This window comes from Archocentrus centrarchus, chromosome 9 (assembly GCF_007364275.1).
Source record: "Archocentrus centrarchus isolate MPI-CPG fArcCen1 chromosome 9, fArcCen1, whole genome shotgun sequence".
NCBI lineage: Eukaryota > Metazoa > Chordata > Actinopteri > Cichliformes > Cichlidae > Archocentrus > Archocentrus centrarchus.
The window spans coordinates 16,581,279-16,608,110 of record NC_044354.1 but is presented as its reverse complement, the minus strand read 5'-3'; the positions used below and the strand labels follow the sequence as shown (position 1 = coordinate 16,608,110).

The following is a 26,832-nucleotide window of genomic DNA, read 5'->3' as shown; positions in this document are numbered from 1 at the left end:
TTTAAAAAAATAAAAAATAAATTCTGCCCTTATATCAGCATCCCCTTCCAGTCTGGTAATGCCTGTCTGTGTCTGAATGCACTGATTTGATACAACCACACTCCTTCCTATTTACCCCTGATCTCTCAGGTAGCTGTATTTTCAGGAAACAGGAAAATGACTATCCCGCCTGCTTAGTATTCACGTCACGCAAAGTGGGTCTGTGTTCCTCATTTAGTTCTGTACTGTACAGCTGGGGAGCTGTCCAGCACGCAGCGGCAGTATGCAAATGAGTCTGGATTTGAATGGAGATGGAGGTAGACACAAAGCTCAATTAGAGACAGAGAAGAGAAAGAGGCGGTGGGGGAGTGCTGAGTGTCTGAAGGGGAGGGGGAGGGGAAAGCAAAAAAAAAAAAAAAACCCAAAAAAACCTTTGACTGCTTAATGTCAACCTGAGAAAACCAGTGTACGGACACATTCGAACACAAAGGCACACACAGATGTGAATGCACTTAAATAGCCAGACAGATTTCTAAATTCTTCAGACAGCCAGCTGATCTCTGAGGGGCTCAGACAGCTCAGCTCTGTGATGCCTTTCGCTCACACCAACCACACAGAGAATATCCCACATCATCCATATCACACATTTCAAAATAACAAAAAAAAAAGGCACGCACAGGTGCTCGTCTCTCTTTTGTTTAAGCTCAAAGCTCCCATGTGGTTAAAAAAAATATATTTATATACATATGCATATATGTATAGAGGGGGAATGGCAGCCATTTTGTTCTTGAATGCCCAGCAGCGCTGCATATCACCTGACCCAGTGCCTGCATGACTGTCCTTGGAGGAGTTTCTGACATCAGCACTGCCACTTATGGTTGCCATAGTAACCCGGGTACCAATTTGGATGGGGGGTTGTTGTCGGATGTTGCAGGATGGAGAGTAGAAAATTAATATGCACATGCAGAGAGTCGGAATCGGGATTTAATTGTTGGCGTGTGAAGCTGAAATGGATTGAAAGCTGCAGCGAGCATGAGGAATATCAGGGCAAGGAGCAGAAAAAAAAAAAATGGATTAGGCAAGCTCATTCTGGTAAATTATCTGCATCATTGTCAAGGTTATATCCAGATTATTTCCTCTCATGCTAGAAAGTAACTTCATAGATGAGATGAGGAAGGTGGGCCACAGGGTGGGGATTATCCTCCTCCAGCTTCTCCTCGCCTCCCTCCTCAGCATTATCATCACCATGAATAGTTTTCCAAGCTGCGTACAGCCAAGGTGATGGTTCACACGGCATCAGCGGCTGAATTTTAGCTGACTTTGTGTCCGTGAATTGCAATCATTTTGGCATGCCTGAAAAGGTTTTCATATGCAGCTGAAATATAACAGACGGGAGTGTAGGCTTGACTCCAGGAGGATGAGACTAACTCGATCAGGGAGGCTCAAAGATCATTCAGTTGATCTGGCAATGCCACAAAATCACCCAGGTTTGATTTCCCATAAAACACTGCCTGTCAGATTGCATAGGAACAACCTTTACTCACAGGGACACACATGCCTGACCTAAAACTGTGGCGCCTCTCTCTTCAAACCAGCCATCACATGAACATATATACTCACAGGGAGGCTGATTTTACTTACTGTCTCACCAGCAAGCCAGAATTTCTTCTTTTTTTTTTTTTTTTGGAAATACAGAAAGCACAGGATGAAGTATATATATGTATATATATATATATATAAATTATAATGAAAAAAACATGCTTCAAGATAGCCTAACAAGGCAGAAAGACAAAAATAAGTCATCACACTGCAGAATTATGCGAAAAAGCAGAGGGAAAGGTGTTAGGCTGACAACACAAACGTGCATGCACAGTCAGTCACGCACGCACACATATGCACACATACAGTAAACGTTGCAATGGTCTCATCAATAATGCATCGGCACTTCATGTTTATGCAATTTACAGGGCAAGACCGAGCGATGGCTAGTGTAGAAGCCCCGCGTAGCCTTGTGCACAAGCCTATCACAGACAGAGCTCAGACACGAGCGTTCACACCTAAAGCGCCTGTAGAGAAAGAGGTTAAGATTATATAAAATAGTCCTGAGTGCGCACATACCTGTTAAAGCGTCATTTCTTTGAGCCTGGTTTTATGCAGTCTTTGAAGGGGCTTCATGATAATGCCGCACTAAGGAAATAAAACTGTAGCTGTGGTGATATGCAAATTAACGGCTCCCGCTGAATGCAAGGGCATTTATTATTCATAAATTACTCATGTTTATGCAAATGAGGGCGTGCAGAAACACGGGTGGGGGGTTGAGTGGCTCTGTCTAAACATACTGTGTGATTCAATTTCTGTTGCGCTTTTTTTTTCCCTCTAAAAATGATCCAAATCCTTGAATTTAACTAATGTATAGTCACAAACCAGCTTCAGTACTCTGAACTTTATGTAGTCCTGGCTCATTTAAAGAAAAAAACAAAAGGAAAGAAGAAGAAGCAGGCTGTTGTGTTAATGCAAGCCTTTGTTTAGGGTTAACTTGCTTATTTATTTAGCCTATGCTAGGTCGTTTTGAGCGTAAGGAACACATAAGGTCAGACCCCTCTTCACTTCTGCAGACTGTCTCCTATTTTCCAACAGGCCTATCAAACGTGACCTAAACGAACCTACAGGATATCAGCTCACAGGTAAATGGGTGTTTTAAAATATGACACACTAATAAAACGTGTTTCTCGCTCTGTGTGTGTGTGTGTGTGTGTGTGTGTGTGTCGAAATTGGGGACTTGAATCAGCTCACACACCAGTTGATTGGAGCCACTGTCGCCATCTAAATCCTATTCAGCGCGCGCTGAGCGGCATTTCTATCACAATTATTTCAGATCGCGTGTGCGTGCGTCATCAATAACAGACGACTTTGACGTAATCCAATGGCGACGAGCATGGGTTTGTTATTGCTGGACTGCGCTTTTTAACACGTTAGTTTTGAACTCTCATGAGGCATTAAAAAGGCTCATTTCTACATAGGAAAATAATTTTCGCACCGCACCAGTGTCGTGGATGGATTGACGTATAACTGCACTCAAAAACGTAAGTTACTTGATATTTTTCCCTCCAGAATTATCAAAGTTTGGGCGGCAGGCTAACGTTGACTGTGGTGTGTATCCTCGAATCGGACAGTTTTGTTGCGGTGTTTCTCCAGCAGGTGACATGTTCCACAACAGCTCCCAGAAAAAATACTGGATTTTTAAAAGTGAAGATGAAATCGAGCAGATGAGATTCAAAGCCAATCAGAAATTCCGTAACAAGGCGCTGGAAAGTGGGAAGGTAAGCAGCGTGTAAAAGGGACATTAAGCATATTCGAACCAAGCCTAATATATGACAGTTGACCTTCACTCCCTCCTTTCTGGAGAAGCCCGGCGTGAGTGAGTCCATGTTTTTGGAGCGTCATGAGGAAGATGTTTTATTTCGACACTATGAGAGGAGGCTGTTGGACTTCTGCAATGCTTTTAAACCCGCAATGCCCAAGTCTGTGGTGGTATGTATGTGGTTTCTTTAAGCAGAAGGATGTGACCTTAAGGACGCCTCTTAACTTTTCTCTTCTGTGCAGGGTACAGGCCTCATGTACTTCAGGAGATTCTACCTGAGCAACTCCATCATGGAGTACCACCCCAGGATTATCATGTGAGTAGTGCTGCTCAGTGAAAGGAAACGGCATTGTTGGGGGAGCGGAGAAAATCACAAAGCCCACTTAGAGATACACACACACACACACACACAGGTGACAAATAAAAGGAGGGGGAGGTTTTGATGTTGGAGACATTTTGCTGCGATGCTTTGGGTCCACTTGCCCCCTTACGGCTGATATAGACTAAAGCACTGAATCTTATACCTACGAAAGTGGACAACGCTGTTCTCAGCATTTATACATGTGCCTGCTGTTTTATATGTTAATTACCTCATGGTTGTGTCCTGGTGTTTTACATGTGGTGACAACCACAATAGAAACAAATAAAATGCTGCGATCCCTGCTCTTTGTTGTTGTCAGGTTTTTTTGGCCTTCAGTTTGTTCCACCTCCTTCTTAGCAGCCTGTCACTTGTTTCAGGCTGACCTGTACATACCTGGCTTGTAAAGTGGATGAATTCAATGTGTCCAGCACCCAGTTTGTGGGAAATCTTGTGCAGGAGAGCCCAGCAGGACAAGAAAGGGTTCTGGAACAGATCCTGGAGTATGAGCTGCTGCTAATCCAGCAGCTCAATTTTCATTTGGTGGTCCACAACCCCTACAGACCCATGGAGGGACTGCTTATTGATCTCAAGGTAGGTGTGCTCCTACAACTGCTTAAAATGCTAATCTTGAACACAGAAGCTGTTACTACCCTAATCCAGCTTGCTTAGTTTTTTTTTTTTTTTTTAATTATTGCCTCTTCCAGACTAGATACCCTACACTGGAGAACCCCGAGTCACTGAGAAAGAGTGCTGATGACTTTCTGACACAGGCAGCCATGACAGATGCAGGACTACTTTTTTCTCCCTCCCAGATCGCTCTGACAGCTATCCTGAACAGCGCCTCAAGAGCCGGTCTTAACATGGAGAGGTAGTACACAAAGTTCTCAAATCAATAACTAATTAATTTAACTGTAATTAAACTATAAAAGCAATAATTGAATCAGGGAAAAAAAAAAAACTTTAAAAAAAGTTTATTTCTAAAGAATTTTTCTCTTTGTTACTCAAAACCAATCCCTTTTATTTATTTCCCACATCCAGTTATCTGAATGAATGCTTGGGACTGAAAGAGGACAAGGAAACCCTCTCAAAGATGTACGACTCCATGAGACGTGAGTAAGCTGCACCTCCATTTTGACACCACAAGATGGTGACGTTGAGCTGTTTGAATTGCCATATGGCACACAGCAAGTTGTGTCTTAAAAGTTCTGCCTGATTGACTGCAAGATCAAGAAAACTATTAAGTTGAATTGCATGATTTATTAATTTTTTTTTTTGTGAGCACAGGCAAAAGAACAACACATTTTAATGCCAGTTCAGCTCACGTGGCTTAAATTTGCAAAAATAGGGCACTGACCTTGGCAGAGAACGCACTTTCAGACTTGTTGCTTTGTGTTTGTTCAGGAATGAAAACCCTCCTTAAGAAATATGAGCCTCCTAAACCAGAGGAGGTGAACATTTACAAACAGAGGCTGGAGAGGATTCATGCTGAATTTGCCAGTTCAAGCAAGTAAGGAGACATTACCGGCCCATGATTTTAGATTTTTTTTTTTGGGGGGGGTTACTTTACAGTAGTCAGTTTTGATGGCAAACATTCATTAAAATCAGAATATGTAAAGCTGAAAAGTGTGTGCATATGTATGTAAAAATTAAAGTAATACTACTACCTTTACTGTCACTGTAAAAACTTATGTAGCACTTTAGTACTAATAGATCTAATTTACACACACAAGCAGTAACTCCAGGTATATATTGGAAGTTTTATTTTAGCCAGGTTGTCGTATCTAAGATGCAAAAGGTTCAAGGTTCAGTATCAGGTAGAAAAATAAAAAGGAACAAATCATCAGAAAGTACAACAGCACGCCACATTTCTGCCTACATCATCTATACCATGTAGCACAGCTGATACTGGTATAGCCGACGAGGAGAGGATTTATTTTTTTTTGGCAATGTTGGCAGACATTTTGTCACTTATCTGTTGCCAGATGTCTGCTAACACTCGGTGAGGTCCGTGGTATCTTAAGTGCAACTACAGTAAACAGTGTGGTAAACTTTTGCGCTATGACAGGCACAGATTCAGACTTTTGCAGCTGCTTGAATCATGACGAGGCACACGAGGCCAACCGTTATGACGTTGAAGTTGATAAATCTGTGCATGGCATGACTTCTCGGGGGTGGATCTATATCAAAAACACTCGGTGCAGAGGTGTACTGAAATGCCACCTGCAGTGGTGGGAGAAGCAAGAGAGACTGCAATGCATGAAAGCTTTGATTTACATCCAAAGGCAATAGAGGGAGTTGTGGTGATGGTTGTTAGAGCAGCATATATGTAGGCCCACACACAATAACGGGATCTTTTCAGGATTAACACATGCACAGAATGGGTTACAGGTATCTCCTATGAACTCCTAAGACTACCTTTCAGCTGTAATCATACACAAACACAGTTTCTCTATACAAGCCTAAGTATATAATATCAACAAACAAAGCAGCATATAAAAAAATGTAACAAGTGGTTCCCGTGCTGCATCAGAGTTCACACGCAGACAGTGGAAGTCATCAATGGTTTAAAGGAAGAGCTTATAAAAATCAGGTGATGTGGGTGAGAGGATGGTGAGTAGAAAGGGAGTTAAGGCTCGTGTTGTCTTGGCAAGAGGTGCTATGTTTGAATTCCCTGATGATGGCAGAAAACGCTACTTCAATGCTTTGGATTTCCTCTCCTCTGTCATCGCAAGACAGGAGTGGCCCATCAGGGTGCCCCATTTGTCTGGCTCCGTGTCAGTCACCAGCCATAACCACTCCGGTTTCTGAGGGAGTGGCAGGAACAGCCAGGATAAAAGGAGGTCGGACACGTCTGCAGCTCAGTCTCTCAGATCTTCACAGATATCGTTTCTTTGAGGCTTCTTGCCTGTCTTTAACACGCCGTCGCCATTTGAAGCATTTTGAGAAGGGCTTTGGAAGGACAGCATTTAGAAATGCAGCAAGTGGGTTTTCCATGGAGAACAGCCGTATTGCGTCTATACTGCCAGGAATCTAGGCCACATGCTTGGAAGTACAAACTCACCCCAGTCTTCAGTTCTACACCTCACGAGGATGAGGCCTCACTTTGGCTGGCTGTGTGGCCTGACTACCACACTTTGATTCTCAGGTGAAAATCTATGAAACTCACATTACCTGGATGGCAGCAGCGAGTGACATGATGGTGCACTCTGTCCTGTAAGATAAAGTGAACATGTTTGTGAAGGGGACACCCTTTATTTTGCTCTGCATTAAAATGTGTCAGACAACAGGCCCTCGCCAGTCTGTACTTGTGGTTTCGAACATGGTGTGAAAGAGACTAAATGAAGCCACTAAAAAAAAAAAAAAAAAATGAAACACAAAATGCAACAACTAGTGATTATGAAGGTGTAGTACACACACACACAACCAAAACAAGTGTCGACGACAGACTTGAAAGTTGCTGTTAACACTGAAGACATGGGACAATTATTTCATCGCAAATCAGATTTTGTTATTGATGGATGTGTTTTTACACTCGCTCAAAGTCATTTTTCCGTTGCAGCAAACGAAAGAGAGGATATGAAGATGATGGCCATGTAGCAAAAGAACCACGTTTGATGGAAGAGGTGAGGCCATGCTGTCATCAACTACAGGCCAGCTTTGTTCCAGCTTAATTCTTTTTATACAATTCATCATAAATGCATTTGTTTTATTCCAGGAATGGACTGATGAAGATCTCATCTAGGCTTGTGGAACTGAGCAGAGTTTACATTTATTATATATACTTAATTCCAGTATTTTACTGTCAACAGATTAAGAATTTATAGGAGACACAGCAGTATTGGCTTTTCCAGGTGTTCATGTCTTTTTTTTTTATACGATATAGTAGTCAGCTATTTGTTTTCTCTTTGTTCTACTGTTTTAATAAAGATGTGTTTATGAATTAAAAATAGAACTGTAAAATATTCCACACAACACCATGTGAACACATTTCTCCTCCCTCGTCAGGGGACAAAAGAAACCCCACTCCGTGATCTACTTTACAAAAACAGTTTAATAAGTGCATGCATGTCTGATACAGTCTGTACTATCCCAAAAAAAAAAATTTTTTGCTGTAAACATTTTTGTTTTACTTGGTTTTTCTGATTATGTGTCTTGAAGTTAAAAAAAAAAAAAAAAAAAAAAAAAGCCTCAACCAGATAATCAAAAAATAGCTGATACAATTAGAGGGGAAAAATGCAGCTCTTCTCATGTATATACTCATGATTCCAGCAAGAGAATTTATTAATATAAAATAACAATACTTTTTTGAAAGACTTTGTTCCAATCTAGAAAATGGGAAAAAAAAAAAACATACAGAGATGCTTGTTTCAGTACTTTGCAGATATTGTCACCACCTTCAAATAAGTCAGTCACTAATTACAATATAAAAAGCATCATCGCTTATAATCCAGTTACCAGTAAAGGGGGCTGAGAAAACAAGCATCTCCTTGTCAGTTTTCTCATATTGAGGGAAGTGGGGGGGGCACTTTGGCAACCTGTGCTACTGAGAACACATACTGGGTACAAAGAAACCTTTCTCAGCATTTGGCCTCGGTGATGAAGGGAATAAATGTACCCAAATCAGGAACACAGTTAGGGAAGGGGGGGGGGGGGGGGGGGGGGGGGGGGGGGGGGTGTTTGTATTGTGCATACAGCTGTCAGTTACTGGTGCAAGTTCTTTGTTTTTAAGTACTTTGTCATTTGTACTCAGCTGCTGTTGTTGCATAGCTCTCTTGTGGTGAACAAGACAAGATGGCAGGTGGGTGGGATGGGCGGGACTATCAGAGGAAGACATGATGGGAGAATGGTGGATGGGTTGCCATGGTGATGAGGGTAGAGCATGCCATGTCTCCTCTGGGCTGCACTCGGAGACTTGACGCAAGGATGGGAAGATGGGAGGAGAGGAAGAGTGCGGTACTACCTGTTGCTGTTGGACATGGCATACTGAGCCTGCTTCTGCTGGAGGAGCTCTGTGATGGCCAGCATCTTTTTCAACACATGCTGCGCAAATAAAAGGGGAAATAAATGAGTCTGGTAAACGAGAATGACAGAAATCGTCTGCGTGCAAGACTGCGAGCGCATCGGCCTCTAACCTGCCCCGAGCCCCTCTCGTTGCTCAGCGTCCGGAGCTCGTCTGAGTGCGTGGCACAGATCTCGTGCAACGCAGCCAGGTCTCGGGATAGGTCCGTCCTAAAGTGCTCCGTGGCTTCAGGAAGGTCAGGAACGTTCTAGAAACACAGTTGAAGAGTTTCCTAAAGTTTCTTGAAGGTCATTTGCGCTACAAAATATAAGAAATGCTGAAAAGTATGCTTTATAATTTCCCTGGGGCTAATGTGGCATTTGAGATGCTTTCTTAACTTGCCCAACAGTCTAAAACCAAAAACTTAAAAAAAAAAGTTTAAGCATCTGAGGTATAAAACTGTTGAGAATGTAAATTAACTAATCTTTTCAGCTCCTGGCAATTTGATGAAAAAGCAAATGTGACTCACCCCCAACTCATCCAGAAACATGATCATCCTATGTTTGTTGTTTTTGATGAAAGGGTTTACACCCTCCATGTAGGGTTCCTGCCGATGAGTAGAGACAACTGTCAAATCCCAACAACACTCAGCACGTTCTTCGCTATAAAAACAATACTTCCTCTAAATATTAGAGGTCATACCTTAGCACCAAATTCAACCAGATTAGCCAGATTCTGGACAGACTTAGCCACCAGTGTAAGGGTCCTGCCTGCTGTTGAAGATGGAGGATCTGCAAAGGGAAACGGTAGTGTCACAACTCACACTGACGTGTCACAGAGCAAACATGATGTGTGCTTTTCAGCAGATGCTCACCGGAAATGATGTTGAACATTCTGGGATTGAGGATGGCGGGGCAAATCAGTCTTAGAAAGACAAAGCCACTAGAAAAGGAATTGTTAAGCATAAGAACATAATGAAATTAAAGAAAAATTAAAAGCAAGGGAAAGAAAAAAATCCTGACTTTATTTACACTCTCAAAGAAAAGCTGTTTGCGTAGCAGTTTGATTACCTTACAACTCTTGTTCTCATGGTGGTGTTGGTGGGCCACTTCTGTTGCACAGACTTCTGCAGACAGCCGTAGATGTACCTCAAAGTACTGAAAGAGTCAATGCAGAGACGCTTGAATATCATTCGGGTGTCCTGGACTTCAGATTCGCACTCCTGCTTTACAAAACTAGACAACTAACTGTGTGAGGTCATATAAGCTTACGGTGGAAGGATCTCAGCTGCCATGAAGATCTTCTCTACCAGCTCAGACAGGATGTTGAGGAGATGCGCCAGGTTCATGTTCACATCCTCATTCTTTTCCAGTTTTGAAGGGTTCAACTTAAAACAAAAAACAGGTTGAGGAAGACAGAGATGTGGAGGGAAAATGGAAAAACAAATTAACAAGATAAATATTCCATCGTACTGCACACCATCAACATATAATGCAACATTTCTTGTAGGCTTTTACCTCACAGGATTGTTTGCTCTCCATGATCCTGAGGATGGTGTCTTTGAGTGCGTGGTGGACAAAGGGCGTTGCTGTGGCCTTCATGTACTGCTCCATCAGTGTGCTGGCCAGTGTAGTCGCTCTAAACAACGTTGTGGCCTCATCTGGCAGTAGTGCACAAGTAGAGAAGGTTTTCTAAATGTGTGGGCAAACTACCTCATATTTTTGAGCTGCTCTAAGTCAACAAATGAACTTCAATAACTCCAGTAAGCTGAGCCCTGCAAAACAACGCAGACCTTGCACTTTCTAAGCAGTAGGATTGTCACTTAGAGCTTTAAAATCACATGATTCTTTCATATTACTTTAAATCCAATCTATTCAAACACTGCTGTTTTCTGTGTCTTTGCGTCACAAGTTTTTAATAGCTGTGACTCCTACCCTCCATGCTAATCTCTCTGTCATTGAGTGTCCTGAGTAGCGAGGCTTCAGTCTTCTCGTGCCTGAAGATCGGCAGAAGGAGACTTGCCAGTAAAGAACGGTCCTGACCGCACACGTGGGCCAAAGCATAGACTACATGAAACTCCTTCTGCAAGATTATCTGCAAAAGGACACACAACAAGGACATAATATTAAGTCAACAACCGAGCGGACAGCTAATAGACATCGCAATCAAAGCCGCCCTTCAATGAATCAGACCTCCTTGAATTCGTTGTACTCCTCTTCGGGCATGATCTTCTCCACGGAGTAGCGGGCACGCACGCGTAAGGAGCCCGGCTCAATGCCCTTCAGAGGAACGTAGGAGCTGAGAGGGAACCACTCATCAATCATCTGGCCTTTTTGCAGACGGTTTAGCTGGCAGCGCATGAACACTGAGAAGGGAAGGGAGATTAAGGCATCGATGAGCACAGAGAGAAGCAAGCAGATGGGAGTTGTAAATCAAAAAGAAAGTGAAAGCAGGAAAGCGAACTGGTTTTAAAACTCGCAGATGTACTTACAGATGTCATTTTCTTTGCTCTTTTTCGTTTTGTTGCTCAGGCTGATTTCAAATCTGTTAATTTCACTGGACAAGTCACTGAAACAACAAATAAATGTATAATTCTGTAAACCAAGGTCCACACACAGCATTTATTATTAAATATTTATTTACTATTATGTAAAATAAATGGCTTTCAAATTCAGCTGTTTAACATAAGTACATATAAATGTGAATAGGCTTTAATCTGTCTGCGTATGCTATTATGCTGCAAATGAATGTGCCAAGTTTGGATGGCTCTGTAGTGTAGCTCACACACATCAGCTAACCTCAAACCCAGACGCTTAATGCACAGCACTTCATTCAAGCTCCAATTCTAAAACAATGACTACGTTTACATGGAATATAATGCTGAGATTCTTAATCGGTCTGATATCAAAGGAGAGGAGGAAAAAAAATGGAAAAACTGTATCCTGTAAATGAATCATTCAATTACTTTCTGTCTGCGTTCCTCCTGTGCATGCCCTTGTATTGATATAAATGCCGGGGGATGTACAATTCTGCCCTTTTGAAAAATGGCAGCTTGAGAGCTTATCTGCTTCGTAAGTTGCTTTTTTTAAGAACTACATAATAACAGCACCTATTGTGCTGTACAGATGACAGATATCCATCTTCAGGGATCTAATCAGATAAGTGTCACAGATGATACACATTTTTGTGCATGTTACACTCTTCTAGTTAATTATCTGTGCATATTAAATTATCCTTCACATAAACTTTAGACCTGATATCTTCAACTGGAATTAAAAAAAAAAAAAAAAATATGCATGTATGTGTATGCAAATGCAACCAGGGAGAAACAAGTAAGAGCATCAACATCACTGCTTTCTTTTTTAAGGATCCTGATTTTATACAATCATGTTCTCCTCTGACAAAAACCTCCAAACACTCAAGTTAATGATCACAGCCGTGCTGTAATTTCAGCTACATTTACAAGTCAAATAATTAATCCAACAAAGTCTGATCCCATACATTCTTTTTGTCTGCATTAACAAACCAGATGGAAAAACAGTGCATGTGTGTAAACAGCTGACTCTAAGGTGCAGCTGCTCTCTGCACCTCACTGAACAGAGTGGACACAGAGAGATGCACAGCTATGGCAGGAGAGCAAGACTCCTGCTCAAAAAGCGCTACTGGCCGCAGTCCAAAAAGATTTGTCGCTAGGGTGACATGAAAAGTTGCTACATCAGGCTAGAAAGCCGCTTAAGCAACAATGAGGTGAACTGAAGCATGACAATCACTCTGTGAGAGAGAGGGACGTCAGGTGCCCGAGCAAATATCCTAATCCCAAAATGTAAAAAACATTTTTTATGCCATCTGTACAACTTGTTTATTCACTGGATCCAATGGTAACGTTGATGAACACAGCCTTCAGTCAACCCCTTCGGTCACTGTGTACACAATTGTGTGCATCTCTTTCTATGGTTAAATATTGTACTGTAATATTCATCAAACAAACAAACAAACAAAAAAAAGTTAGAATCATTCAGGGGAGAAAATATAGAGGGTAAAAATAACAGGAAAATCCAAAGGAGGAAAATAAACAAGCATGACAGACTTACTCAAAAATGAATTCCTCAGTGAAGACGGGGTTCTGTCCCTCCCTTGGGTGCGTCTTAGCAACTTGGACACTGTTCAGGCAGATGTTGCAGTGTGGGTTGGTAAAATACTTCGCTGGCAACTTGTGGGCCTCCTCCACATACAGCACCAGCCTGCTCACCTGAAAGACAGCACCAAAAAAAATTACTGGATGTAATCATTCCTGGATTGCTTCATCATCATGAACACACACTGGCTGCTCGTATACATACCTGTCTAAGCCTCTTGTTGGTGGTGGGCTGAGTGGTTTTCCTTAGGTTAGTACAGAAAGTTTGAAGGCATTTCATCCAATCCTGCAAAGAGAGAAAAAAAAAAAAAGAAGAAGAAGAAAAACATGATCAAAACATTTATAAAAGACCAGAACCTGTCACACTATAGTGTATCCACACTGTGTGTTCTTATTTCTTCCATGAAAAGAATCAAATGAAAGGCTCTTTGTCACTTTCTAACTGGTGGCCCTTTGTATATGGAAACTGGAAATGTTCTGTGGTCTCAGACTTACATAAGACAAAATACACTATACTAAATATACTGAAATATACCATATATTATGTGTTTTTTCCAAAGTGGTTTTTACATTTCAAATTACCATTTTGTGCTGGCCTCATTTATGAACAGCACAAAAATGTGTTCTTGTCAGAAGCCTCGTGTTCATCTACCTGCAAAGTTGCTGTCAATCAATGTCCTAAACTAAACCTGTTACACCAATTAGCTGCAGGACCATCATATTACTGTAGCAATAAACCAAACAAACTCAAATGTATAATTCTACCGTGAAACAACAGTGCCACCATGAGGTCAAACTGACACTACAACAATAACCTCTCAATTTTTCAGCATCTTTATAATTACAGTTAGGTGCACCATCACAGTGGAGTTTAAATCAGAATCGAGGTGTGATTGAAGTGCAGGCTTTCACCTCTAATTCAAGGGGTTTGACAAATGATGTGGCATGTTCATGAGCTCTTCCTTTCTTTCCCATATTTTTCTCTTCCCTTCATTCTGCTTTCAGAAATTTTTGTTTCATCTGTCCAAAATGTATTTTCTCCCAAATGTATAGTTTACTATGCAGAGGTCACTGCCACTTTAGACAGTGAAACATTAAAGATAAAAGAAACAATGGAACAAACTTTGCATTTGAATCCAGAAGAAGACAAACAGCAGTAACACCAGACTGTTGAATTCTAAGAAATGAATTAAAAATATTCCCTTATGACCCAGTTAACAATGTTGACACCTGTCTTCTTTCAGAGAAGTATCATGCAGTGCTCAGTTTTTACTGACTCAGCATGTAGAAAAATAAATGTGCATATGTTTCTGCCTTGTTCGACCATTTTCTGCAACAGGGGAAGTGCTGACTCTCTTACCTGTGCCTGCTCTGGAGCCTCTCCTGCAAAGTAGAATATGTACTGTTCCTCACTAAAGTGCTGGACTACAATCTGGAAACAGTTTGGCCTGAAAAAGTGAAACAGAAGAGGATTTTTTTTTCAATGAATTCCTACAAAATGCTTTAAAATAAAAACAATTTCTTTCTATATAATGTCTACACAATTGCTATCAGTCAGCATCCAGAGCTGAGTGACTACTGAGTGTATTTCAAAGCCTCACCTGCCAAACAGACTTTCATGCACACCATAAACACAGCATACACTTAAGTCAATCAGCCCTTTAGGTTTGGTGGCTCTTTTCTCATTTTCAAAATAGATGAGCTGTGCGTCATTACCCTCCAGGATAAAGTAAAGGTTCTTCCACCGTTTGCCTTTGCCTGTGGGTGAAATAAAAGTTTAAATTCTGGATGAGATAATAATTATTCATGATATTATAAGAAGCTACTCAAAGCCTAGACTGAAAGAGCTGATGTTACACAAACCTTTATTGAACAGGAGGTAGCCTTTCTTCACAATGTTTTTGTAAAAAGCATCTTTTGTTTTCCGTCTGATAGTGTTATAAATTTCTCTCCCGTCCACTACGTCAGTGAGTACTTGTTCCTGGTGCTACAGTAAAGACAAAAACAAAATCAAGCCATCATATAACTACAAATTTAAAATGAAAGCATTTAAAAGGCCCAGCTTATGTTCCTTTTTTTTTTTTTTTTTTAATTGTCATGTCTATTGCTTGACAGAAATGTGGATGATTTTCATCAGAACTTAGATTTAGTCCTAAGTGACATTTCCACTTTTCTTTTTGTCCAATCTGATAAAAAATGTAGTGCCAAAATTTAGCAACTCAACATATTTGAAGTTAAGTCTACAAATTCAACTCAAAGATCAACAAATTAACAGCTTTGAAAGATTTTTTGTGTATACTGCCTTTTCCGAGTCGGCACAAATACTGAGCCCTGACATCTTCCAACACACACACAAAAAAACCCAATACACAGTGACATGTTCCATGACGTTAGTATACAATTGTACCTACTTGCACTGAAACAGGTTCTTTTAGGTTGTAGCCCTCAACAATCTGTTCTTTCTTGTAATGGTCGATGATTTCATCAACACTGTCAGAAAGAAAAGACATGCAGCTCATCAGTAAACTGAGCCCATCCTGAATATGTGCTGATGCTACAATTACACTGTAATTTTCTTCATATGTTTCTGTTGCATCAGCCACTGAAGGCAGGCAACACTGGCAGACATACCTGTTATAGTACCTCCCCCCCATCACGTATTGATTGTTAGGTGTGGGGGAGATCTTAAACCTTTGGATGTTTTCATTGGTGCGAAAGAAGAGGGAGTAGTCGCCAGGTGTGTTGTCTGATGGCCGGACTAGGAAACTGCACACTTGGCCAACTATGAAATGAAAGAGAGCAAAAGAAGCAGAGTGAAGAAGAAAGGGGCCGGTTTAGCTAAATGCAACATATTTTGGACAGAAATAAATAGTAACGTTTGCAGCGATGAATGACTAGAAATGGTACCTGTCATCAGAAGGCTGTAGGCCTCTTGCTTGGTGATCTTTCCATGATACCACCTGTAGGAGAACAACAGAAGGATGAAGGACATCTGAATTAACTCAAATCAACCAAATGCAGACGTTCAACAGTGCTCACTGTAACTAGAGCATCTTTCAAGACTGAAAGCTTTAAAAATATTTTTTAAAAGCTATGAATGTTCTGTTACGAACATTCATAGCAAAAGGGCTATACAGTGTTTACAAAGTCAATTACTGAAGTATGCAAATAGAGCAAAGAGTTTAAAAGTGATTGTAACTTAATATTTGTCCTGAAAATTTGCCAACACTGAAGCGCATGTAAGCGCAGAGGAAAAAATAATGACTTCCTACTCCACCTATTAAAACAAATACAAATTATGTCTTAAGGGCAAAGCAAACTTGGCTGCGTATGGATGCAAACAATGAAGCTCAACTGACAAAGTGGTATCACCATGAAGTTTAAAAAAACAAACAAATTCATACAATAAATGTATGATAAATCATTGTAACAGACGAGACCGATTTTTATGGAAGTGAACTTTTATATCCCGATTTAAAATGTCAAACATGAGATATCGAACACCAAGTAAGTGCCATGCAGCTTACACTTTTCCCTCATGTGGATCCTCCTCCCGGCCCTGAAGGGAAAAAAAAAAAAAAAAAATCAGAACAGAAATTACTGTACTTTTACAATTCCACAGAATGGGCTTTTATTTAGTATATTCCTATATTATATCCCTATTGTGGGTGCTATGCTTTTGCTTAGATTTACATTTGTATGATATATTGCAGTCACCTCACAATGCTTGTTTTTGATGCACACTACTGTGCAGATGCCACTATCAATTTTATTTTTATTCCATTTTTATCGAAATGTAAAAGAAAAAAAAATTTATATAGCTTCTCCATGGTGTGCTGTACTTACCACCTCCTCCACCAGATCCTCCACAATGAGTCCCTGCTCCTCAGTACGAACATTGGTCACCCACATCCATCCATCTTCCAGTTCATTGTGAACAATAAACATGTCTCCTTTCAGGAAGCTGAAATAGATCAATAAGTCAAAATTAAGTAACTTTATGCAGCATAGTTCTAACATGGTCTCCAACACATTGTCACTCTATCAGGGTACAATCATCTTTACTGTGATTTAATGTGAACTTGGGATCAGTAAAGTGAGTGGATATACATGCAATATTTATTAAGTGTAGATAATAATGCATTTCCAGGAGGTGTCTCCTCTGACTCATAAAATCCGAAGTAGGGCTATGCCATATCATATCATATTCATAATACCAGTATAAATTTTTATGCAATATAGAAATGTCACATCACAATATCATTGCTATAAGCAATGCCAAGCATTTATGTTCCCTAGCGCACGCAACAAAGAGACAAGCCCGAGCATGTCTGAGAGCAGGAGCTGCTTGTCAGCCTCAAACAATGATTTAGCACCTAAAAAGGGAGCAAGTTCAAAAACCTCCAACAAAGCAGAGTACTCTGAAAAATATGGAAGAACTGTTCTTGCTAAAGGTGAAAATAACACCTTTTTGTCACTTGAGGCAAAAACAAAAAAATCCACCTTCGAGTACAACCAGACTACGAAGGACGAGATGCAGGCGGCTGGTGATGTGCGACCCAAATGTAAACAAATGACTCCGTCGAGCATCGCTAGAGCACTCGCAAGTTGCGCTCCGTAAGACAAAAGAAAACGGTGGAAATTACTGATATAGTCGCAGAGTTGAAGAGCAAAGCTTTTGATATAACATCGCAGGTAAAGAATAATTTTCAGTTTTATTATGTGACAATAACAGTTTCCTGAAAAGTTACAAGGTTAAGTTACTGTAAAACTGAAGTGTTAAGCAGTTATTTTATACTTTTACTTCAAATTTTCACAGAAAACAATAACCTAGGCTACTAGTGTTTACATTTGACTTATACTGTGTTCCTGCTATTGCACTATAATGCTGCTATAATGCACCTTATTTCAAATGATTCACACTTTTTTCAAATTAGGAAGTGTGTCATCAGTGTCAGTAGCTTGTTGGAAAATGCCCTTCATTTACTTACACTTATAAATGCTGCAAGCATCAATAAAATATTGTTCAGTATTTTTTTATATTGGAAATTTTCTTGAAATGTCCTGATATAATTTTGAGGCCGTATCACCCACCCCTAATCTGAAGTAAATGTTGCATGCCTTTGTGCTCAGTTAAGCCTGTGGCTCGCTGGCAGGCTCAGTGTTGATGTTGACTTCAGACAGATGTTTATTAGATTTAAGAAATCAGGAATCACCAGGATCATCAGTAAGTGTGCCTACTACAACTTAATGACAAGGACAAGACTGTTTTTCAGTCACAAGTCAGATAATGTACTTTCCTAAAGAGAAATTAGACTACTCTTTGTGCTCAGTATAGGTAGTTTTTTAAGTCTAGGACATTAATGGTGCTCATTTGCGTCTGACAGATTACAGTTCACATTTATACAAATACTTTTAGGAAAGTGATGGTTGGGATGTGAGGATGTTAACCCACAAGACAAGAAAAGATGATTTTGTGCACATATGACACTTACCTGATCTCATCAGTATCTGGCACTTTGGTGTATGGAAGTATGGCCCTGACTCTCCTCCTGTCTTCTACAGGCTGTGGAAACATGAAACCTCATTCTTAGCCCTGACCTTCCAGAATAATATTCATGTTAAACCCCCCCAAATTACTTTTAGAAAATCAAGTATTCTACTACGGCTCCCAGGGGTAGATCTCACTCGCCTAAAAAGCATAATTAACATTAGTCCAGGCTTTGCCTTAAACTGTTCTGAACAGTTCTTTTGCCAGAAGGCAAAAGAAAAAAGGAAGACAGTAAAATACTTCCCTCGTATAATGAACAAGTGGCTAAAAAGGAAGGGGGGGGGGGGGGGGGGGGGATCAAGGTTGGCTCCAAGTTATCTCAAAAGGTGCACATTTCCACTCATCTTTCAACCCTCACACATTTTATCAGATCAGAGAACTCTTACGGGATGTTCCAGGAGATTAGATTTCATTATGCACACTTTACTCTTGTAAAGTGTTAAGCATATATATATAAAAAGGGTCTAAAGTTTTGATAGAGCCCTGGGGAAAGTTCTTTTCTTCTCATTTCCAAAACAGCATAGGAAACTGTTAATTCAACAAGCTGCCAGTCACATAGTTTAATGGCTACATAAACACTACGATCAAGCTATCAATATTTCGGTTTTTAAAGGAAATCATAAATGATCTAAAAGTTACAACTCATTCACACCAGTACAAAAAACAGAAGCTACTTCTCATGTTATGGTAAGACTTTTAAATACTGAACAGTACTTAAATTTTTAATATTGCACAATTCCAGCTGAAATAGGACAACCTTGGCCTACTTTGAGTTTCTGATGTTTACATCAATCTTTATTCAGAAAAACAACTAAAATAAGGGGGTAAACTATAGGGGATCATCTAAAATTACAGAGGAGTACTGGAAGATTTTCCAAATTCCACATTTATCTTAAAACACAGCATTTTGTATTTCACTGTATACCCCAAGCCATGGAGTCACGCTCACCTCTGGAGGGGCCACTGGTGATAGCAGTTTCTCTCCTTTTAGTAGGCAAGACACATAGCTGTAGTAACCAATCAGGTCTGATAAGGACGAGAACCGCCGCCCACCAATGTAATAGTCCCCACACATGGCGATTATCCTGTTAACAGAAAACATAATAAAAGGCACCGCAGTTAGTTTTAAGAACGAGCAAACCCCTGTGCAGTGAAGACGATCAAAAAGCTAAACTCTTATTTATTTGACAGAAAAACTATCTGTATCTACTGCTTCCATCACTGTTCCAATGCAAACACAGTTGATGATCTATACTGCTACACTGCATGCATTTGTGCAAAGGTAAGATCATATCAACGCAACAAATTGCATCAGTGCTGTCGGTGCATCTGAAGTCATTCATTACGTCTGCTCCCACAGCAGTCCCACACCCATAGGGTGGATATGAATCACATCAAAGGACCACATATCATTAGCCTCATAGCGTAAAAGTCATATTTTGGCCAAATTGAGATACCTGATGAAAAAGGAGGAGGTCCGCACACCAAAAAGCTCCTTGAGAAATTTTAATCCATCACTATTTAAAAGAAGTGACGTTTCGGGCCGGAATGCCCTTCTTCAGACTTCGTGTTTCTCTTTTATTAAGCAAATTGAGATACCTGCCTAATTCTGCTTGGCTAACACTGTAGATTCATTTAGATAGATATCTCAATTTGCCAAAATATGACTTAAGTCATTATGCTATGAGGCTAACATATGCAAGCGGCCAAGATCTGATTTTATAATACATATTAGGGGTGGGACTCGATTAAAAAAATTAATCGAATTAATTACAAGCTTTGTAATTAATTAATCGAAATTAATCGCATTTTAATCGCATTTCAATATTTGACATGATAAATATTAATTTAAGTTTAGTTGATGAATAAATCAAATATAATAAGCTTAAACTTCAAAATTTTGTTCATTTTCCCACCAGTCTACTACACAGACCAATGAAAGGTGGAAGTGCTCCTGTGATAAGCAAACTCCTGAAATTAAGTTAAGCATCGTAACTGGATAGTTTTATTCAACATTAATGTCTCACTTAATCTAGTTGGAAATTAATCATTCCTCCAGCTGTATTCCTTGATGTTGAAATGTGTTATGCTTGTTTAACAGCTTATTTGAATTAAAGACTTAAAATTAACACCACAAAAGGAGAAAAAAGTTCATTCTCTGTTTAACCAGCTGTTTTTACACAGCTGTGCTTCACACTCACGGTTGCTAGGCGACATGAGCTACGCAGAGGTGACGGCAGGTGATATGAAGGCTAGCTGCTCACTTCCGGCCTTTGCGGTCTTCGTGGGCTACGAAAGACTTGGGCGGGTCCTTCGCAGGATGCGGCCCCTTATTTGGACATTGTGCGTCGATATAATCTGTATGCCTGGAACTCGTGCACTGAGAAAACGTCCTCCACGGTGCAAAGTGCGATTAAAATGCGTTAAAATTTTTAACGCGTTAATTTCCCCGTAATTAATTAATCGAAATTAACGCGTTAAAGTCCCAGCCCCTATACATATATATATATATATATCTGCAGCGTGCAGGTATGACAGTACTGTTCTGAACGGCAACCATTTACAAAACCACAAACCTCTGACTGTGGGTACATGACAAACACACAACTAAAAACTCACTAAATTAATAAATTCTATACAGAGCAGCTCCTTTCTTCCACTATTAATGACATCATAGCACTAAGTCCATAGGAGATAATGTTTTCACTTAATTAGACAGTTTGGCGTTAATCTCTGTGAGCTACAGAGTTAATATTAACATACCAGAGTCACAGAAGGGAAGGACAGATTGCAATGCCTTATCATTATCTTGTCTTTTTTTTTATTGGCTATAAGGTTTTAAAATACTCCAGGGTACTGCTGTTAAACAAGTGTGGTGTCATTTTTTCTTCTACATCACGTCCACCACACACATTGCATAAAAGAGAAGTCTTGTCCGTCTCACACAAACACACCCAATGTATAGAGTCATGGGCTGCACCACACATTTAAGGAGCACAAACTGGCATGACAAAAGACTGTTTTCAAGCTTTGCACCGTCTTGAATCATTAGAACAAAAAGGCTGAAGTAGTCTGCAGCGGTATGGCAGTCCACCAGAATCTACTCCTCGAGCCTTAAGAGTCTCCTAAATTCAGGTTGTTCTCAGAAGATGCCCTTCTGCTGTGGTTTGTGGCTTTCTGCCCTTTTGGTTCACAAGTAAAAAATAACTCTGTACTTTGGAGATCTTATCTTACCTGAGGGTGACTTCCTACAACTTGCATCCTGCTTATTGTGAGATGGCATAGAAAAGAAATTAAACAATTGATGCTGCACCGTGCTACTTTAACTATTCCGACCACACATTTCTCTTAGGTCTAAGGTGTTGACAACACGAACTAAACAGGTGTTCAAAAGTCTATGTAGCTATTATGGTCAAGACAAATATGGCATTGATGGAGATTTCCATTTCATGTAAACCCCAACACCCTGAACCACTCTGACTTAGCTGTAAATTATAGCAACAACAACAAAGCAGTTGAGCATTTTGGCAGCATCCTGTAGGCCAAGTAAGTTCAAGCAAGGACACATTCCTTCAGACATTTTAACTTACCTTGCCAGAGTTTCTGGACTGAATAGTCAGAGATTAGTTATTTTTCTGCTTGATGTATGTACAAAAATCATACCTGAAGTGATTGACCACATTGGTCACACTGAGGAAAGACGGACAAAGGAACCGGGCCGGCGGTCGCTCTCCTGATGAGGTAGCTGCCAGGATTTCGGGCCTGGCGCAGACGCTCCTCTGCAATGGTTTCGGTCTAGCTTGCCATGGTACCACCTGAGACAATACAAACAATGAGGAAATTATTCCATGGGGGGACATTTTGATGGTTGTTAAGCTGCAGCATAAAATATGTATGCAAAGAGATTCTAAATATGTAGGCATGAAACAATATGGTCAAGCTACATATAACTACAACTGAAACAATAAACCATTACACAGACAACAAACAACCTAAAGTTTCATTAAGACAGCTGCAAGCCTGACAGCCGAGTATTTATTCCTGTTGTACTTCTTTGAAGTCCACTTATTATACTAGATTATAATATTTTTATATTTTTATTTTCATTTTAGAGAGTTTGATTTTCTGTTACATGGCACTGAACAGGAGTGGCCCTCCAATCTCATTGTACAATCCTGTATAATGACAATAAAGGCATTCTATTCTATTCTATTCTACTTGAACTCCATGTGGGGTGCATGTGTAGTTGGTGCACTGTAAACGTTATTTCTCTGCAAACAAGTTTGCTTGGTCACCAAAAACAGGCAGGCATGCGGAAGTCCACACGGACCATCCTGCTCACTATCTCATGATGAAATTTATGTCACTCGAGTGGAACCTAGCAGACCCGTGGATGCAGGAAACGTAATCAAGGCTTTACAATCTCTACTGACTCGAGTTAACACTAAGAGTTTTGGCACTTTTCTGTTTATGTCCCATTAGTTCAGAAAACTTAAGGGAACTTAGTAAATAAATAAATAAAATAAAAAATAAGAACAATATAATATAAAAAGGTACGTATGAAAAAAATAGACATTAAGATTTGTAATATATTAGTGCCAATAGCTTAATTCTAAATGCAAAATAAATGGACAAGGTTTAGGATCCATAAAAAAGCAAAAGCTTTACTTTTTTTGAGTTTTTAGACTCTAACCTTGCTTTCTGAATTAAACAGACCTAAGAACAACATTGGTTAAAATTTCAGCAGGTGGGGCTGATTCGAAAGGGCCCTGCCAGCTGGGGTAAAAATTAACATGCTTTTCCAATTTAGGCCAGTCGTGATTCTTAGAACAGAGGGCAGTGACTGGAAAAACATGCAGAGGTGAGAGGATGAATGAGGTGCTGCAGTAGCTCTTTTCACAGGAGACCTTAATGGCTCCCATCTGGTTTAGGCAAGTGCAGGTCTCTATTTGTAAAGAAAATGTGCTCAGTTCTGCTGTCATGCAGTAAGATGGAGAAAGCTTGCTGAAGAACAGATGGAGAGTGTGCATGAGGAGGGTTTGGGGGGAATCTTGGTGATAAGAGAATTGAAGATGGCAACTGAGAGCAGTTAGAGAGAGCTGGGCCAAGGAGTCCTTAAGAGGTTGAGGAAACTTGGCAAAATAACCCAGAGAGGCAAAGACAGATCAAAGAACATCAAGAAAAACAGAACTGTGCACCATATCCTACCAGCTAGTTAAGCTCCAATTATTATGGCATGAAGTTATTTAAGTTGTTTATGACTCCACCAACACACACCTACGCCATCACCTGCTGTACTAAGTCAGGTGAGCAAACAGAGTCAGTGAGCCAGAACCAGCCCACGAAAGGGAGGCCGCTGAATGAATTTGCAGAGTATGAAAATTGCAGAGAAGAAACTAATAATTCTGATATTTCCAAGGCGGATGTTCTGCCTTGGTGATGCCAGCACTTCTACACAGGAGTGAAAACACATGGAAAACAAGAAGTATTTCCTTATCTCAAAAAGTTGTTTCAATCATAAGGAAGTCCTTTTTTCTTTCTTTCTTTCTTTCTTTAGTTTCAAAATACTCCACATGTGAAGCTTTTGTGCAAAGATGCTTTTTATTTACGTCATGAAATATATAGCAGCAGATAAAACTGAAATGGAAAATATATAACCCTTTAACATCACAGATGCGACTTTTGAACTGTGTGCTGATAAAAGCTGATTATCCCTCTATTAAACCTAGAGGATAGAGCAGAATTTTAGGTATCAATTAGTCAGATCTCTGACCTCAGGCTCATAAAATGGGGCAGTTCAATTTTTAACTGTGTTTATTGACATGGTTCTTTTAAGTGTTTTTCAAGACCAGGAGGTAATTTTCACCACAGAATCCTCTGTTTTTCTTGCCATTTTGCCTGAAAGAATGAAGATCATGGACATTCAACACTGGTTTGCACCTTTGCTAATTGAATGAAGGAATTTCTATGAAATTTCGTGATTGTCTATTTAAATTATGGATTTCCCAGATTTTCAGAATTCTTAAATTTGCCATTTGTCTTTCACAGAGTGGTGAACCCCATATATGTACTTCAAAAACTCTTATTGGAATGGTCTTTTTTTATAACCTATTATGTTACAGGTATACCACGGTATCCAGTTGTTGTCGGATTGGGTGTCTGTTTCCCAGCTTTCTAGAGTTTAACCAACCAAACCGGTTAGGTATGAAAGCACTGAACCTGTCATTTTAATACTTTTTCATTTGAGATGCAAGAAGCATCCATATGGTTTAACCATTACTAATGCATCACCATATTCTGTCTCTCTCATTAGAGTCTATTAAGAACCCCAAATCTTCAATGGTTGCAAAGTTTGAAATTTGGTAAATAGATTGGAAATAGTTCCCCGATCCTTATCGCCAAATTTTAGGCCAGGTTAAAGAAAAGGGGGGAAAAAAAGGGTATCTTTGGATTCCTCTGATAAATCTGAGTTCAAAAAACGTTCTGTCACTACCCGTCTTTAATTCCCAAGATATTGGATTTTACAAAAATGTAAGCCCACGTTTTTTTTTTTCTTCACCAAAATTGGCCCAGATGATCTACAGACTAAGCCCAGGAGTTAAGATTCATATTAAATGACAATAATGCATAATAAAAAATGTCTATATCATGACATCTTTGATATAACACCACCATGCATTTTTCATTCCCTAGCACACAACAATGAGACAAGCCCAGACATGTCTGAGAGCGAGCGCAGCTCAGTGTCCGGTGAAGATTTAGTACCTTTACAGGGAGCTACTTCAACAACCTCTAACAAGAACACTGGCAAGAAAACTTTTCCTGCTAAGGTGGAAACAACAAACTTATTTTACCACTTGATGCAAAAACACACCAAGTGTAACCAGGCTATAAATGCATGCTCACATACTAGCAGCTGGCAATGTGTGACCTCACTGGGCATCACCGGAGCACTCAGTTTCACCCCATATGACCATGTAGTGGTGAAAAAAGGACAGCTTAAGCAACTGGTTAAAAGTTGGCCCAACTTACAGCATCTCAGGTAGGAAATATTTTCAGTTTCAATTTCATTGTGTGACAAAATTGCCCGAAGAGTTAAAGCTACTATATTTAACTTGTACCTAAAATTTCCAAGGAAAATCTACCTAGGCTCCTTTTGTGCTTACATTTGACTTATGCTGTGTCACTGGATATAATACTTTATCACTACTACTGCCACTATAATGTTGCTGGTGAGGGCACCTTATGGCACACTTTGAAATTAGGTAGGTTGTCATCAATGACAGTAACTCACTGGAAAAAGACGGATGAATAATACCGTTCATTTTGTCTGCACTAACAAATTTCTGGCCCTTTAGAATTATAAGGTTAAATCTGACATTTTTGACAAAATTGACTTATTGTCATATTCTTATTCATCGGCCGCTAATCAACAATATGTAAGAGATTTTTTTTCAATTATATACAACTTTGGCCATTTTATTCACAAAACAAAAAGGTTCTATCTGCAAAATCAAGCTTTAACTTGGTATTATAAGGTTGTATTATTTAATATCTCAAAACTGGTTAGAATGCAGATAGAACCTTTGTAAGTCTAAGGGGGACGCTGCCTGCAAGCTGTAATCAATGATAAAATGTTCTTTTTTTTTTCTATACCACTATCATTATTGTAACTTTCTTAAAAAGTTGTGATTTTGAGACATCATCACCCACCCCTATACCACAAACAACAATTTTTTTTTTTTTTAAGTTTAGGAAGCGTTTCAAGCATTTGGTTTATAGCAACCTCAACCATGCACCATTGTAGTTTTATACCGTCCTGAAGTCATCTGCACTATTTAGGCAGTCTTGTTCATTTACTGTAAATCTAACATCACAATATCTGGACCTTCACAAGTAACATGATAAACTATAATTAGTATAAGTGTCAGATTGTGAACTTTAACTCTTTGAAACTGTACATCATATGCAACTTTCCTGAAACTCGCATATAAGCTATATACTCCTATTTTTCTGCATTCCCTCCATGATGGCATGGGAGCAAATGGTTAAACAAAAGGAAAGTGTTGAGATAAATATGCCATGGCAATGGTGATTGGAGACAGTGCTACTATCAGCTTCAGGAATGTTCTTTCATGTCAGAACATGATCATCGAGCAACACCATGACGTCTTGGTTCAGCTCAACTCATGATAAAGAATTCACCTTTTTGACTACAGCTCCCTTATGGCCAAGTAAAAATGGGTACCTAATGCAAACAGTTCAAAACATTAGTCTTCTCATTATATTGCACAATAAGTAGCAACTCACACACATAGTCATAAAAACATTACTGTGTGCCCGCACTAGCTCACATCTACCCATGTTCCTACTGTGCCACCAACCCATTGCCCGCATTTTGAAGGGTATCTTCACAACAGACACCTGTTTTATCACCCCATCATGA

At 39.8% G+C, this 26,832-nt stretch overlaps 2 protein-coding genes across 7 annotated transcripts in view; one reads left to right on the top strand and one right to left on the bottom strand.

Moving 5' to 3' along the window:
* Window positions 1-2,893: 2,893 nt before the first annotated feature.
* On the top strand, window positions 2,894-7,861 carry ccnh (cyclin H). Of its 6 annotated transcripts, none has more exons than XM_030737164.1 (10): window positions 2,894-3,062; window positions 3,178-3,299; window positions 3,388-3,510; window positions 3,583-3,656; window positions 4,079-4,292; window positions 4,406-4,569; window positions 4,740-4,810; window positions 5,103-5,208; window positions 7,261-7,324; window positions 7,417-7,861. In XM_030737164.1, exons 2-10 carry the CDS (start codon window positions 3,183-3,185, stop codon window positions 7,441-7,443), a joined length of 960 nt encoding a protein of 319 aa, XP_030593024.1. In that variant the 5' UTR covers window positions 2,894-3,062; window positions 3,178-3,182; the 3' UTR covers window positions 7,444-7,861. The 6 variants fall into 6 exon arrangements, with proteins under 6 accessions (XP_030593024.1, XP_030593022.1, XP_030593023.1 ...); XM_030737162.1 differs by having other exon boundaries at window positions 3,385-3,510; XM_030737163.1 differs by having other exon boundaries at window positions 3,175-3,299.
* The window catches only part of rasa1a (RAS p21 protein activator (GTPase activating protein) 1a), a 33,539-nt gene continuing 12,179 nt past the window's right edge, over window positions 5,473-26,832 (bottom strand). The window contains 28 exon segments of the mRNA XM_030737159.1: window positions 5,473-6,912; window positions 8,662-8,741; window positions 8,834-8,968; window positions 9,230-9,307; window positions 9,403-9,491; window positions 9,575-9,642; window positions 9,771-9,857; window positions 9,972-10,087; window positions 10,218-10,360; window positions 10,635-10,794; window positions 10,893-11,065; window positions 11,192-11,268; window positions 12,792-12,949; window positions 13,041-13,121; window positions 14,196-14,283; window positions 14,437-14,593; window positions 14,699-14,822; window positions 15,247-15,325; window positions 15,467-15,617; window positions 15,743-15,795; window positions 16,363-16,394; window positions 16,682-16,799; window positions 18,331-18,401; window positions 19,336-19,471; window positions 22,050-22,089; window positions 22,092-22,121; window positions 22,124-22,175; window positions 22,177-22,201. Of these exon segments, the coding sequence (XP_030593019.1) occupies window positions 6,864-6,912; window positions 8,662-8,741; window positions 8,834-8,968; window positions 9,230-9,307; window positions 9,403-9,491; window positions 9,575-9,642; window positions 9,771-9,857; window positions 9,972-10,087; window positions 10,218-10,360; window positions 10,635-10,794; window positions 10,893-11,065; window positions 11,192-11,268; window positions 12,792-12,949; window positions 13,041-13,121; window positions 14,196-14,283; window positions 14,437-14,593; window positions 14,699-14,822; window positions 15,247-15,325; window positions 15,467-15,617; window positions 15,743-15,795; window positions 16,363-16,394; window positions 16,682-16,799; window positions 18,331-18,401; window positions 19,336-19,471; window positions 22,050-22,089; window positions 22,092-22,121; window positions 22,124-22,175; window positions 22,177-22,201 (2,650 nt within the window). The 3' untranslated portion in view covers window positions 5,473-6,863.